A 13,944-nucleotide genomic window follows, 5' to 3' on the forward strand; every position below is an offset into this window, starting at 1 on the left:
TATCCCAAATGTAAAAAGTTAAAGTAAACTGCTATAAGTATGATTGTTAGACAATGTTAGAAAATGTTTACATTGCTGTACATCACCTTTATGTGTTGTTGTGTCTATTTTTTGTCTTTTTCATTTATTGTTCAATGTCAACTGTTACGTGTGATGGATGTTTGTTCATTGTCTGTTAATTTAAAATAATAAAAAACTATTAATCATAAAAAAGAAAAAAAAGAATGACAAAGCATGTTAGATTGACACTTACTAGGACAACTGAATAAACAGGAAGAGACAGTAATGTGTAATTACATGAATGGACATGGTATCTTCATCTAACTTCGTCTCTCAGCTCACAGGGCTGTTCCAGTTTACAGTGAGGCTGGCCTCTGAGACTGAAGCTCGGTTCACCTCTGTGGAGAGAATTCACCACTACATCCAGGTACGACACTGCACACATGGGCTGTTTTACTGCAACAAAAAACCAATGGCATATTTTGATTTCAGATGAGGTCAGTAATATTTGTGTCCCTGTACCACATTGGGGAGCTGGACCGTCAAGCATTAGTAGAACAGCCATGAGGGGGGTCATTACTACCCCTGTGAGCCATGAGGGGTCATTACTACCCCTGTGAGTAAAGAAAAGTGTTATATCTTTGCACTCGATCAAATTTCAGGACCCTCCTTTCATTACTTTTCCTAGATATGTGCGTTCTACCACCCAGTATCCTTACATTTTCAAAGGATCAGCTAATATAACGCTATTTTTCAGTTTTTCTGTGTAGGAAGCAGGCTAATTTACAAGTGGCCAACTAGTGGTCGTTGTGTGTAAATAACAGCTTGAGCATTGTAAAGAGGGCGTCATTTAACCCCAGAGGCGGCTCTTTTAGTAGGTAAAAAAGGCACGGCTGTTCTAGTGTTAACAAAGGTCTGCCTCTAGTGCCATGCTTTGTCTGACTGGCTCTTACCCTAGACGTCTCTACCCCCCAGTCTCTAGCGCTGGAGGCCCCCGCCCGCATCAAGAACAAGGCCCCTCCCCCAGACTGGCCCCAGGAAGGCCAGGTGGTGTTTGACGGGGCAGAGATGAGGTACAGGGAGAACCTGCCGCTGGTCCTGAAGAAGGTGTCCTGCACCATCCGGCCCAAGGAGAAGGTCGGCATAGTGGGTCGGACGGGCTCAGGTCAGTAGAACATCATGTTTAGCAACGATTGTTATGTTGTTGTTGTTTTTTTTAATCTTTGCAAATGTATTAAAAATAAAACACTCAAATACCTCATGTACATAAGTATTCAGAGCCTTTGCTATGAGCCCAGGTGCATCCTGTTTCCACTAATGATCCTTTAGATGTGATTTAGAGTCCATCTGTGGTAAATTCAATTGATTGGACATGATTTGGAACGGCACACATCTGTCTATATAAGGTCCCACAGTTGACCGTGCGTCATGTCAGAGCACAAACCAAGCCATGAAGTCAAAGGACCTGTAGACCTCAGAGACAGGCTTGTATCACTGTCGCCCCCTGCTGCTCACCGCTGAGCGTCCGTCTCCTCGTCCTCAGGGAAGTCTTCTCTGGGCGTGGCTCTGTTCCGCCTGGTGGAGCTGTGTGGCGGGTCCATCCAGATAGACGGCATCAACATCTGTGACATCGGCCTGGCCGACCTCCGCAGCAAGCTGTCCATCATCCCCCAGGAGCCTGTGCTGTTCAGCGGCACAGTAAGGTAGGTGTGGACGGGGGCGCTTAGGTGGCGTAGAGGGTTAAGCGTTGACCATGTAACCGCAGGGCCAGGGATATATCCTGCATGTCATCCCTCCTCTCTCTCACCCATCCTTCCTGTCTAAATCTCTACTATATCTATCAATAAAATGAAAAATATGAGTGGGACTGCCCCACTCAGAAAAAATTACTTTAAAAATAATAAGTAGGTGTGGACAGTCAGGTAGGTGTAGACAGACAGACAGGTAGGTGTAGACAGACAGACAGGTAGGTGTAGACAGACAGACAGGTAGGTGTAGACAGTCAGGTAGGTGTAGACAGTCAGGTAGGTTACAATAGTTGTTTGGGACATTACGAATGTCTACCCCACTGTTAAACCTCTCTCCACCTCAGGTCTACCCCACTGTTAAACCTCTCTCTACTCTCAGGTCTACCCCACTGTTAAACCTCTCTCTACTCTCAGGTCTACCCCACTGTTAAACCTCTCTCTCCACCTCAGGTCTAACCTGCTGTTAAACCTCTCTCTCCACTCTCAGGTCTAACCTGGATCCTTTCAATCAGTACTGTGAAGAGCTGATCTGGGATGCGCTGGAGAGGACACACATGAAGGAGTGTGTGAGTACCTGGGACATTCAGAGTGTATGAGCAGACACAGACCTCAGTACATGTACATATGCAGTGACTTGAAAAAGGGAAGAAAAAACAAAGTGATTTCTTTGATCCAGTGTGTGTTCCTCTGTGCCCCTCCTGCTCCTCCAGGTGTCCCAGCTGCCCCTGAGGCTGGAGTCGGAGGTGGTGGAGAACGGAGAGAACTTCTCAGTGGGAGAGAGACAGCTGCTGTGTGTGGCGCGCGCCCTGCTCAGACAGTGCAAGGTGGGGGCGCTTAGGTGGCGTAGTGGGTTAAGCGCTGACCATGTAACCGCAGGGTCCCCGGTTCGAATCCGGCCAGGGACATATCCTGCATGTCATCCCTCCTCTCTCTCCCTCACCCATCCTTCCTGTCTAAATCTTCACTGTGTCTGTCAAATAAAATGAAAAATAGGAGTGCGACTTCCCCACTCAGAAAAAATAACTTAAAAAAAAAAAGACATTGCAAGGTGAGCCCTCTGAGACACGCGTCACGACGCTCCGCAGCCCCCGTCCCTCTGGAACGCCCTCCCCAACCACATCAGACAGGCCAACAACATCCTGCCAACATTTAAACAGGCCCTCAAAACCCACCTCTTCAAACTCGCCTCCACCAGTTAACCCCCCCCCCCCCCCCTCCCCTTCCCATGTGTCCCCAGCACGACCTTCATTAGGCCCCTATACTTTCTTTTAGTTATTTTTTGTTTCTTTTTATTATTACTACTCGATCTTTTCAGTTTGTAAAGTGTCTTTGGGTGTCTAGAAAAGCGCTATATAAAAGCGCTATATTAAGTCTAATGTATTATTATTATTATAACCTTGCTCTGTGTATTGAATTACTTAAAAGTAATTTACTTTATTACAATAATAACCCGCACAATCTTTAAGCTTTAACCTGGAAAATAAATAAATAACTTGAGCAGTAGCATGTTGATAGATCCTTGCTGACATGGCTCCTAATGTCCCCTTCCTAATGTCTCCTTCCTAATGTCCCCTTCCTAATGTCCTCTTCCTAATGTCCCCTTCCTAATATCCCCTTCCTAATGTCCCCTTCCTAATGTCCCCTTCCTAATGTCCCCTTCCTAATGTCTCCTTCCTAATGTCTCCTTCCTAATGTCCCCTTCCTAATGTCTCCTTCCTAATGTCCCCTTCCTAATGTCCCCTTCCTAATGTCCCCTTCCTAATGTCCCCTTCCTAATGTCTCCTTCCTAATGTCCCCTTCCTAATGTCCCCTTCCTAATGTCTCCTTCCTAATGTCTCCTTCCTAATGTCTCCTTCCTAATGTCCCCTTCCTAATGTCCCCTTCCTAATGTCTCCTTCCTAATGTCCCCTTCCTAATGTCCCCTTCCTAATGTCCTCTTCCTAATGTCTCCTTCCTAATGTCCCCTTCCTAATGTCCCCTTCCTCCCTCAGGTCCTGATACTGGACGAGGCGACAGCTGCAATGGACACAGAGACCGACTCGCTGATCCAGGAGACGATACGAAATGCTTTTCAGGACTGCACCACCCTGACTATAGCTCACCGGCTGGCCACTGTCCTCAACTGTGACCGCATCATGGTGCTCAACCAGGGCCAGGTACTTTTACACACTCTATCTATCTATCTATCTATCTATCTATCTATCTATCTATCTATCTATCTATCTATCTATCTATCTATCTATCTATCTATCTATCTATCTATGTATCTATCTATCTATCTATCTATCTATGTTTCTATCTATCTACCTATCTTCCTAAGTGAGGCAGCATTCACTTGCATTAACATTAATAAGACTTTGAATGACTATGTTCACATATTCCCCATATTGAAAAAACAGTATTACGTTTGTGAGCATTTTAGATCTTACTACCCAAAACATCTTGTGATTGCCTTGTTGGCCATTTTTATTCAGGTGGTGGAGTTTGACGAGCCGTCCAACCTGCTGGCCAATGAGAACTCTCGATTCTGTGCTATGCTGGCTGCAGTGGAAAACAAGATTTCTGTAAGAGGCTAAGAGGCATTGGAGGCAGAGACACACCTTAGAGACAGACAGCCATCTGCTCTGTGGATGCTCCCTCTACATTCCCACAGCGTATCACTCAGCCTGTGCATTAAGCAGTGATGTCAGGCCCTTAGCAGAAGGCAAGGACTGCCCTGAGGAGATGCCTGCTCAGAAATCAACTTCAGCTGGTGATGGTCAGAGAACCCCTGATACTGTCTTGAGTAATATATAAGAAAAAAGCTTTACACGTAGCTATATTCATAGCATAACAGGTCGGTTTTATAGAATATATATCTATATACATATATATTTACAGTGGCAAAATAATTATTTTCTACTGACTCTGTACAATGTAGTTAGTTGTATGAAATGTATCATGTATATTCACTGATGTATGTTACCATCGTCGCTGTCTAACTTACTGTTGCTTTTTTGCGACTTAAAAACATCTGTAATCCTTTTATCTTGAACCCGTGAGCCCTTAAACCCTCCGGACCCTGGACCCTGGACCCTGGCATGAAGGGTGGGTCTGCAGGCTCTGAGGGCCCGACAGAACAGGACCGCGGGAGAGAACCGGTGCTGCTCATTCTCAGTGTTTTCCACCGAGCGATCCAAGGGCGCAGTCTCACCCCTGCTTAAAGGCCTTGTATGTCTACAGGACTAGTCCCTCTTAACTTCGTTACGTCCTCTAGTCTTTTTCAGGCCAGACGGTTTTTTTCTTTTTGTCTTTGGTCGCTGTTAAAATAAGTTGTTCTGTTGTTGATGTTTATCACAACCCCTTTGCACTGATGTGGATCTGAGGTGGATCTGAGGTGGATCTGCAGGGCTCATAGGCACTCTGCTGCCGTGGAGATGGGCAGTCCTGTGACTGTTATAAACTGTTTATAATCATGTCATGAAAAAGATGTCTGTGGAGCACAGTTCCTAGGTCTAGGTTCTCTTTGACTTCTTGACCTTGTGAGGAAAGAAATGTTGTGTGTGCATACAAGTCTGTCCAATCTTCAAAGTTGTTGGACTAGAACCACACTGATTAAAACTCCTGCACTGGGCGTATCACACTGCACCCTACTGCGCAGTATCGAGGTTCACATTGGTACTGTAGTTACAAATAACCTCTGAACAAGCCTTGCAGAATGTCAGTCTGTACGTGTCTGTCATTTCTATTACTTTTTATAGCCTTAGCATGAATTCATTATTGCCTTGTTATCAGGGTAGGGTAATGGGGGAGGGAGGGATCGCTTTGAAATATGTCAATAAAACTATTTTAGGATTAACCTCTTTGTTGTATTTTCTTGACCAAAGTTGTTGTTATTGGGGTGGATTGAGATGTGGGAGAGAGGGGATGTTTGGGAACCGTTTTCCTATTGGATTTGATCCAATAGAATAGAATCTATAGGATAGAATCTATAGGATAGGTTCCAGAATCTATAGGATAGGTTCCAGAATCCAACAGTCCAATAGGACTGTCTCCAACATAGACTTTCACCATTGAAGCTGTTGTTGATGAATTGTTTCTCAAAGTATACTGTATATATATATATATATATATTATAGTATATAATATTACCATATTAAACCTGACAATAACAATGAAAAGCACCATATTAAACCTGACAATAACAATGAAAAGCACCATATTAAACCTGACAATAACAATGAAAAGCACCATATTAAACCTGACAATAACAATGAAAAGCACCATATTAAACCTGACAATAATAATGAAAAGCACCATATTAAACCTGATTACCAGGTGATTACATTGAAATAATATCATTTGTACATGACCCATTCCAAATGAAACATTGCATCCTCATAGTGTCAATGGACGCTGTTTGGACATCCAAGATCCGTCAAATGTCGGGAGGGACTCTCTATTTTCATGTTTTTAAAAACATGTATAAGATTTGGAATAGTAATATTCATAGGTATGAGAAGAGCTGAAGCAAGCCCACTAATAAGTATGAGCAAAACCATAGTTGGTCCTGATTGGAGAGGCCCATGGATATCTGCATCTCATATTCAATTAGTCTCACCCACTTTACATTAATTACATTAATTGCAACTTCTTTTCTGAATGAAATCGCCAATTTAGCGACCATGGCAACTAAAAACGTGTTGTGCAGCAGAGTTCCTTTAGTGGAAGGAAATTGAGGCCCTCTGACTCACAAACTTAGCTCACAAACATACAAGAGAGCACATGATGACGGTCACATGATGACAATCACATGTCACACCACAGAGGGCTGTCTGACAGATGTGTCCTTTTTTGGGTAAAAGATTTTGAATGTTAAAAACTTTGAATGACGTGAGTCACACTCCGACACCCACACACACACACACACACACACACACACACACACACAGAAATGCCTACACACCCACACCCACACCCACACAGAAATGCACACACAATAACTGACTCCAAAAGCAAACGCAAAGCTTATAATCACTACTAGACAGTGACAGCTCTATTATGTACGAACGATTACACCTGACACAACTGACGTGTCAAGCTAATTGTCCCGTTACTTCTGGTGCCCTGAAATAGGGGGACTACGTATATAAACAAAGTGTTGTCATTTCTAAATATTAAAACCAATTTGTACACATATACCTTCAAATAAAAGCTTAGAATCTCTACGTTACCCTTGTAGTAATTGTTTTGATTTCAAATCTCACCAGGAATCCGGACGCCCACAGGCCTGCACCCCACCTGGCCTCTCTGGTCACATGACGCTCCCGCAGGTAGCTCACCTGCAGGTCGGGGAACAGCAGCAGGGCGTTGGCCAGCATGCACAGGATCGCCATAGGAACCAGGGACAGACCCACACACCGGGAGCACCTAGCAATGCACATCCCCTGGGGTGAACGTTGGACATGGAGGACGAGGACATGGAGGTCAGTATCAAATCAAATCAAGCTTTATTTGTATGCCGCTTTCTCACAAGATGTGACTCAATGCGCTTCACATGATGACAGAGCCGCTCACAAGCAGGAAAAAGGTAAAAAAACTGTACACTGTGCATCCAGGAAAATTCCCTTGCAGCCCTCTACTCACAGAGCGACTACTACCAGTTTGCCTACCAGTGCACAGCATACTTATACTTCAGAGGCATTATTTTCTTATATTGCTTTCTCTGATAGAGTTCCAGTCTGATACTAATTGTGTTCCTTGACATACCATAATGATCCTTTGCCATACAGAACTTGTTCACACACAAACAAGACAAGAGAAGCGTCAGGAGCACTGCAGCAGTCAACAACGTTAACAGATTGATATGCTAATGGCCCTTACCTGACTGTAACCTGGAGAGACTTGAGAGTGCAACAGAGAGGAACAGGAGAGATCCTAACAACTGCGAGATGAGGAACCTAAAGTTGCTGCTTGCAAAACACTTAAATACGGTCCAGGTCATGACACATGGCCACCCCCGCATTTGCAAAAGCAGAACATAATACGCTCACGCGCACGCACATGCACACGTGCACGCACACGCAGATATATGGACACAAAAAGAAAGCCTAGCATATAAAGATGTGTAATCAGCATTAGTCCTGCCTGGCAGTATTCTGTATACAGAAAGGGGAGACAAAGACAGTAACAGAGCTCCTAACAAACGCTCTGGAGATCACTTGGATCTTACACATGTTTATTTGATGTGGAGATAAAGCTGTGTGATATAAAGAGAGGATGAGTAATATGGTGTTTCCTCGCCTCTCCAGTCTGCTGGGACCCCCCTGTCCTCCCTCCACTGGTGCTGGGGGTCTCTCCAGGCTGCCTCTGAGCAGGGAGGCCGTCCCAGAGGAAGGCCAGCTCCTCTGCAGTCGCTTCCTCCTCCAGGCATGGCTGCGGGGGTTCCCTCACCACACTAGACCCCACCTCCTCCACACTGGGGGGGGGCCTGAGGACCAGAGGGGGGGGGGCTGTGGGGGCAGAAGACATGATGAGCCAGATCTCACATAGGGCTTTCACACCGGCAAAGAACCGTCGGAAACCTCCGAAACCTCAGAACGTTGGCGCTGTCTGGCGAACGAGCCACGGTTCTTTGCCGGTGTGAAAGCCCCAATAGTCACCTGTATCTCACCCCCCCCCCCCCCACCATGATGAGGTGTATGAATCACTCTGCTCACCTGTACTGTTGGTGCAGCAGGTGAGTCTGGCTGAGGGGCTCCCTGAGACGCAGCTGGTCTCCCTGCTGGTCTCCCTGCTGGTCTCCCTGCTGGAGGGTGGAAGCTCCGGGGTGCTGGGGGAACCAATCACAGAGGCGTTATAAATGTTACACATCCCTACAATCAATCAATCAATCAATCAATCAATCAATCAGCACATGTTATACACAAATGCAACACAATGTGCTTCATTGGAACACCAACTCTCTCCTCCTCTCCTCCTCCCACCAGCAGGATGACCAGTGTGGGAGTCGGACAGACTGCTTCTGACACCCTCCTCTCCTCCTCCTCCTCTCCTCCTCCTCCTCTCATCCTCCTCCTCCTCTCCTCCTCTCCTCCTCCTCTCCTCCTCCTCCTCCTCCTCCTCTCCCCCAGCTCTACCTGGGGGGCGTCTCTCCAGGGTCCACTCCTCCTCCTCAGAGTCTCTGGGTGCAGGAGGGGGGGGGCATATGGCCCCTGCGCCACTGCATACATGCAGGTACGGTGGAGGGCACCCCTGCGACACACACACACACACACACACACACAAAATATTATATGACAGAGTGCACCAGTTTGGCTTGCACTGTGGCTATGAGGAGACTGAGTACCAGATTACACTATTAATGTACTTGATAATAAAAATTTGTATAAAATAAAAAATTATAAATAAATTAATGATATATATATCTTCATGCCATCCACACAGCCCTGTATATATATATCTTCATGCCATCCACACAGCCCTCTATAATATATATATATATATATATATATATATATATACTGTATATCTTCATGCCATCCACACAGCCCTGTATAATATATATACATATATATCTCCATGCCATCCACACAGCCCTGTATAATATGTATATACTGTATATATATATATCTCCATGCCATCCACACAGCCCTGTATAATATATATATCTCCATGCCATCCACACAGCCCTGTCTCCCCAGCAGAAGTCACCTAGAGCCCGCAGGATCAGGATCAAATGTCTCCGCACCACGTCTTGAAACACGTCCTCCTCCTCCTCCAACTCTTCTTGAAACACGTCCTCCTCCAACTCAATCAAGAAAAAACAGAGGTATTGATCATTGGCGAGAAAACTGGGAGAGAGAAATTATCTGCACACTTGAAAACACTAGCTCTTAACACTAAGTGTCAGGCTAGGAATCTTGGTGTCATAATTGACCCAGATCTAAATTTTGAAACCCATATTAATAATACTATTAAAACATCCTTCTACCATCTAAGAAACATCACTAAGGTACAATCATTTCTCTCCCAGGCAGACACTGAAAAATTAATGCATGCGTTTGTTACTAGTAGGCTAGATTACTGTAATGCTCTCCTGACAGGTCTCCCCCAAAAAATTATTAATAGACTACAAATGGTTCAAAATGCTGCTGCTCGTGTCCTTACTAGGACCAAACGAAGAGCGCACGTCACACCTGTCTTGAGATCACTACACTGGCTCCCTGTCAGTCATAGAATAGACTTTAAGATCCTTTTACTAGTCTATAAATCACTCCACTGTGATGCACCCAATTACATGGTGGACATGCTCATAAGATACACACCAGCTAGACCCCTACGGTCTAGTGGCACGGAACTTTTAATAGTGCCAGAGGCTAGGACAAAGAGATTTGGAGGATCAGCTTTTAGCATATATGCTCCTAGATTGTGGAACACCCTACCTGAGGGCCTGAGGTTGTCTAAAACTCAGGACATTTTTAAGCGTGACCTCAAAACCTACTTATTCAATGTCGCCTTTTGATACTAAGGGAGACATTGGACATTATAGAACTAGGATCACTAGGCCATTACACCATACTCGTGTTTTGAGATTTGTGTTGACAGGAAAATGGACCCGGGTGCTGATGAGGCACTGTCAGCTCCCAGTAGCACCTAGAGCAGTACTGGAACCGGTACAAGGGTGTACCAGGACCACCATCAGGTTGTATTGCTGTCATCTTTATTGTCTTTATTGTGTTGTTGCATCATAACTGTGCTTAAGATTCTCTTTTGGCAGGACCTGTGCCCATGCTGGATGCAGAACGATGCAGATATAACACTAGGGGCCGGTTTCACAGACAAGGCTTAAGCCTAGTCCTGGACTAAATCACACTTTCAATGTAAAATCTCCATTGAAGATGTTTTTTAGTCTAGGACTAGGCTTAAGCCTTGTCTGTGAAACCGGCCCTAAATGTATGGACAGTGTGTACGCCGATAATATGCAAGGAATTTTTCCTGGATACATGGTGTACAGGTTTTTGCCCTTGCTTGCTTGCTTTGTGCCGGTGGTCCTTGGCCTCCCCTTGGGGCCCCCCGGCTTCCCCTTGTGCCTGGTCTGTTCCGCCGCCGGGGCACCTGCTTGGCCGTCCTTGTGCGGGGCCTCTTTGGTCTGTGCTTGCTTGGCTGGGCCGGGTGTGCTGGTGGTGGGGCGGGCTGGGTGCGTGGGGCGGCGGGGGCTCCCTGGGGGGGGGTTTGGGGGCCCACCACTGGGTACTGGTAGGCAAACTGGCTAGTAGTCACTCTATGTGTAGAGGGCTGCAAGGGAATTTTTCCTGGCTACATAGTGTACAGGTTTTTACTTTTGCCTGCTCGCGGCTCTGTCAGTATTGATTGATTGATTGACTGATTGACTGAAAATGTTCATTGTGTGAAGCGCATTGAGTTGCATCTTGTAAGAAATGCGCTATACAAATAAAATTTGATTTGATTTGATTTGATTTGCTAGCGGGGAGAAGGTGTGTCAGCCTCCAGCATTGGTGTGTGTCCTCAACACTTCTCATGCATAACTACTACTAGTGCAGCGTAAACTAACATTCTACCTGACATAACCTGGCTGGCTGGCCTGCCTACCTGTAGCTCTCTAACCCTGTAGCTGCCCTGTAGCCCTCTAACCCTGTAGCTGGCTGACCTGCCTTGTAGCTAGCGACCACTCACCTCTGAACTCATGTTACCTATAGGCTCCGTCGCTCTGTTGCTCTTCCACTGTTCTGTGTAAGAAAAGTACATGACATCACATTTTAGACATGTAGCAGACGCCTTTATCCACAACTTACAACAAGTAGTAAGTGAATCATCTATACATCAGTCGTCATGAGAAAAAATAATTAATGCTAGGACCAGGGGCCATTGGCAGTCACAATGCTAGAATAATTAATTAAAATATCACAGGTTTCCTTTACCATAGCATTGTGCAGGCTGATATTTAGTCTCCACTGTTCATTAAAAGTCAGATCTATCCTTGAAATTCCAGAAGTTTTTAAAAGCAATTTGGCTGTGAATGTGAGTTGTCGATTGTTCATGTTTGTTGAGGCTACGTGGCTCCATACAGAGTATTGAATACGCGCCCTCAGTGAAGCAGACGACTAGCTGCCGCTCCTCTCTGGTGCCTTTACATTGCGGTTGTAACAGGCACGCGCTTATTGCCCGCGCTCCATTCAGTTTCTAAGGAGGGGGTGATGCGTTGCCGCACTTCTCCTCTCCCTGTATTTGGCGATTTTGACTATTTAAAAAAATATTGGAATCATACAGAAATGACAATTATAACACAAATTAGTGGAACATTTTTATACTGAATTTATTTTATTATTTTACTTTTCATAACAGCTATTTTCATTTGGAGTATGGTGAGGCTCTGCCTCCCCTGACCGCACGTCCCTGCAGCAGCACCAGGGTTACCAGGGTTACCAGGGTTACCGATATCTCGCTAGAATATCTATGGCTGCGGTCGTCCATTTACTATCCATGACTTCTTCAACTTGTTTCAGATTTCAATGTATGACACATCATTTTAAAGCTTACAATCTACCCTTTCATAATCCGGAAAAAACAGAAAAAAGGTTTTGCCCTAGTTGAGGACTTCTTAACCCTTAGAGGGCTGGGGCTATTTGAGCCATTTTTGTCATACTTAGGATTTTGACCTCATATACCACATTAACCGTGCCCTGTCACATATTACCCTGTTTAATACATAATAATGTATATTAACCTTTTCTCCTTGCGTCTTTTCTCCTTCGTCTCTGCTTCTCTCGTTGGTCTCCGCTGTCTTGAGGCTTTCTGAGGGAATGAGCATCGATACAACATAATGTATGTCAACAAGTTTTGGCTCAATAAAAAACATTTGAGATAAAAGATAACTTCTCACTATTACTGCTAATACTGGCTAAACTACTAGTTGTAATTCATATTAGGCGTTATTTGTGTTTTTACCAGCAGTTTACCGTATAGCTATGTGGTAGATACATGTGTGCTGTCAACCGTCGACAAGCATATTAGCCTGTTTAATACATAATAATGTATAATAACTATAGCATATTACCCTGTTTAATACATAATAATGTATAATAACTATAGCATAGACAGACAGATAGATAAGAGGCTTCCTGAGGTAAACTTCTGAACGTTCTGAAGCAGCCCGGGTCACGTGACCACTTCTCTTTGGCGCCGAAAGCAGAACGGCGAAGAGTCAATGGCTGCGTTCGTAAATTCGCTTCGATTTTTTTTTTTTGTGTTCTCAACTCCAAAACATTTGTTTACAAAGCTCAACTTTCTTTTGCTAAATTAAAATATTTGTTTGCAAAACATGATATTTGCTAAAAAAAATCCGAGTCCAGTCAGGGCGGGACCTCCAGCAGAAAGAAGTAACGCACGTCCCTATTGGCCAGTGACGTCATTCTACTGCTCTGTGCTTACTGCCACAGCAGATGAATGTGTGTGTCTTAAACGGCGAAGACGAATGTCATCTTCTTGCACTTGAATAGCATTAAGGTTGATGCAGGCTCACTAGTCAGCTATGGCTGATATAATATATAACATTTTATATGAAAACACCTGCTAGCATGCTCATTTCACACGTAATTCGCTCCGCTAACGTAGTACGGAGTTGGCTAGTTAAATCACATCACAGTGATAAATATAATTCCATAACTACATACTACATACTACTAGCACACACACACACACACACACACACACACACACACACACACACGCACGCACGCACGCACACACGCACACACACACACACGCACGCACGCACGCACACACACACACACACACACACACACACACACACACACACACACACACACACACACACACACACACACACACACACACACACACACACACAGAGGAGAGAGCCCGGAGCGTCTCGGGTGGAGAGCTTGGTAAAATCATATCCCCCTGTCCAATACAATGTTGGCAATATTCTCTATTGGTTAAGCGCTCCCGGTTTCAATGGAATCAGAATCTACAACCTCAACCTGTCTAAACCAGCCTCGACGGTGATATTGTAATCAAAATCAAATTCATGATTGATGAAAACGATGAATGACGGTTAATCCCCAACACTGCCGTTAATCCCCAACACTGCCGTTAATCCCCATCAACGTATGATATTGATTAGTGAAATACCTATAATGCAGTCAACAAGAGAAAGAAACGGAGGTCTGATCAG

At 44.8% G+C, this 13,944-nt stretch overlaps 1 protein-coding gene across 1 annotated transcript in view; it reads left to right on the top strand.

Moving 5' to 3' along the window:
* Window positions 1–4,324, top strand: part of abcc5 (ATP-binding cassette, sub-family C (CFTR/MRP), member 5) — a gene marked incomplete at both ends in the record, with an annotated part of 27,688 nt that extends 23,364 nt beyond the window's left edge. The window contains 7 exons of the mRNA XM_080547317.1: window positions 338–427; window positions 976–1,165; window positions 1,544–1,703; window positions 2,236–2,314; window positions 2,459–2,572; window positions 3,740–3,904; window positions 4,223–4,324. Coding sequence (XP_080403443.1) covers window positions 338–427; window positions 976–1,165; window positions 1,544–1,703; window positions 2,236–2,314; window positions 2,459–2,572; window positions 3,740–3,904; window positions 4,223–4,324 — 900 coding nt within the window. The remainder of the gene's footprint in view (window positions 1–337; window positions 428–975; window positions 1,166–1,543; window positions 1,704–2,235; window positions 2,315–2,458; window positions 2,573–3,739; window positions 3,905–4,222) is intronic.
* Between the last annotated feature and the right edge of the window lie 9,620 nt (window positions 4,325–13,944).

The sequence above is a fragment of the Nansenia antarctica genome, assembly GCF_963989245.1.
Source record: "Nansenia antarctica genome assembly, chromosome: 17".
NCBI classification, from domain to species: domain Eukaryota; kingdom Metazoa; phylum Chordata; class Actinopteri; order Argentiniformes; family Microstomatidae; genus Nansenia; species Nansenia antarctica.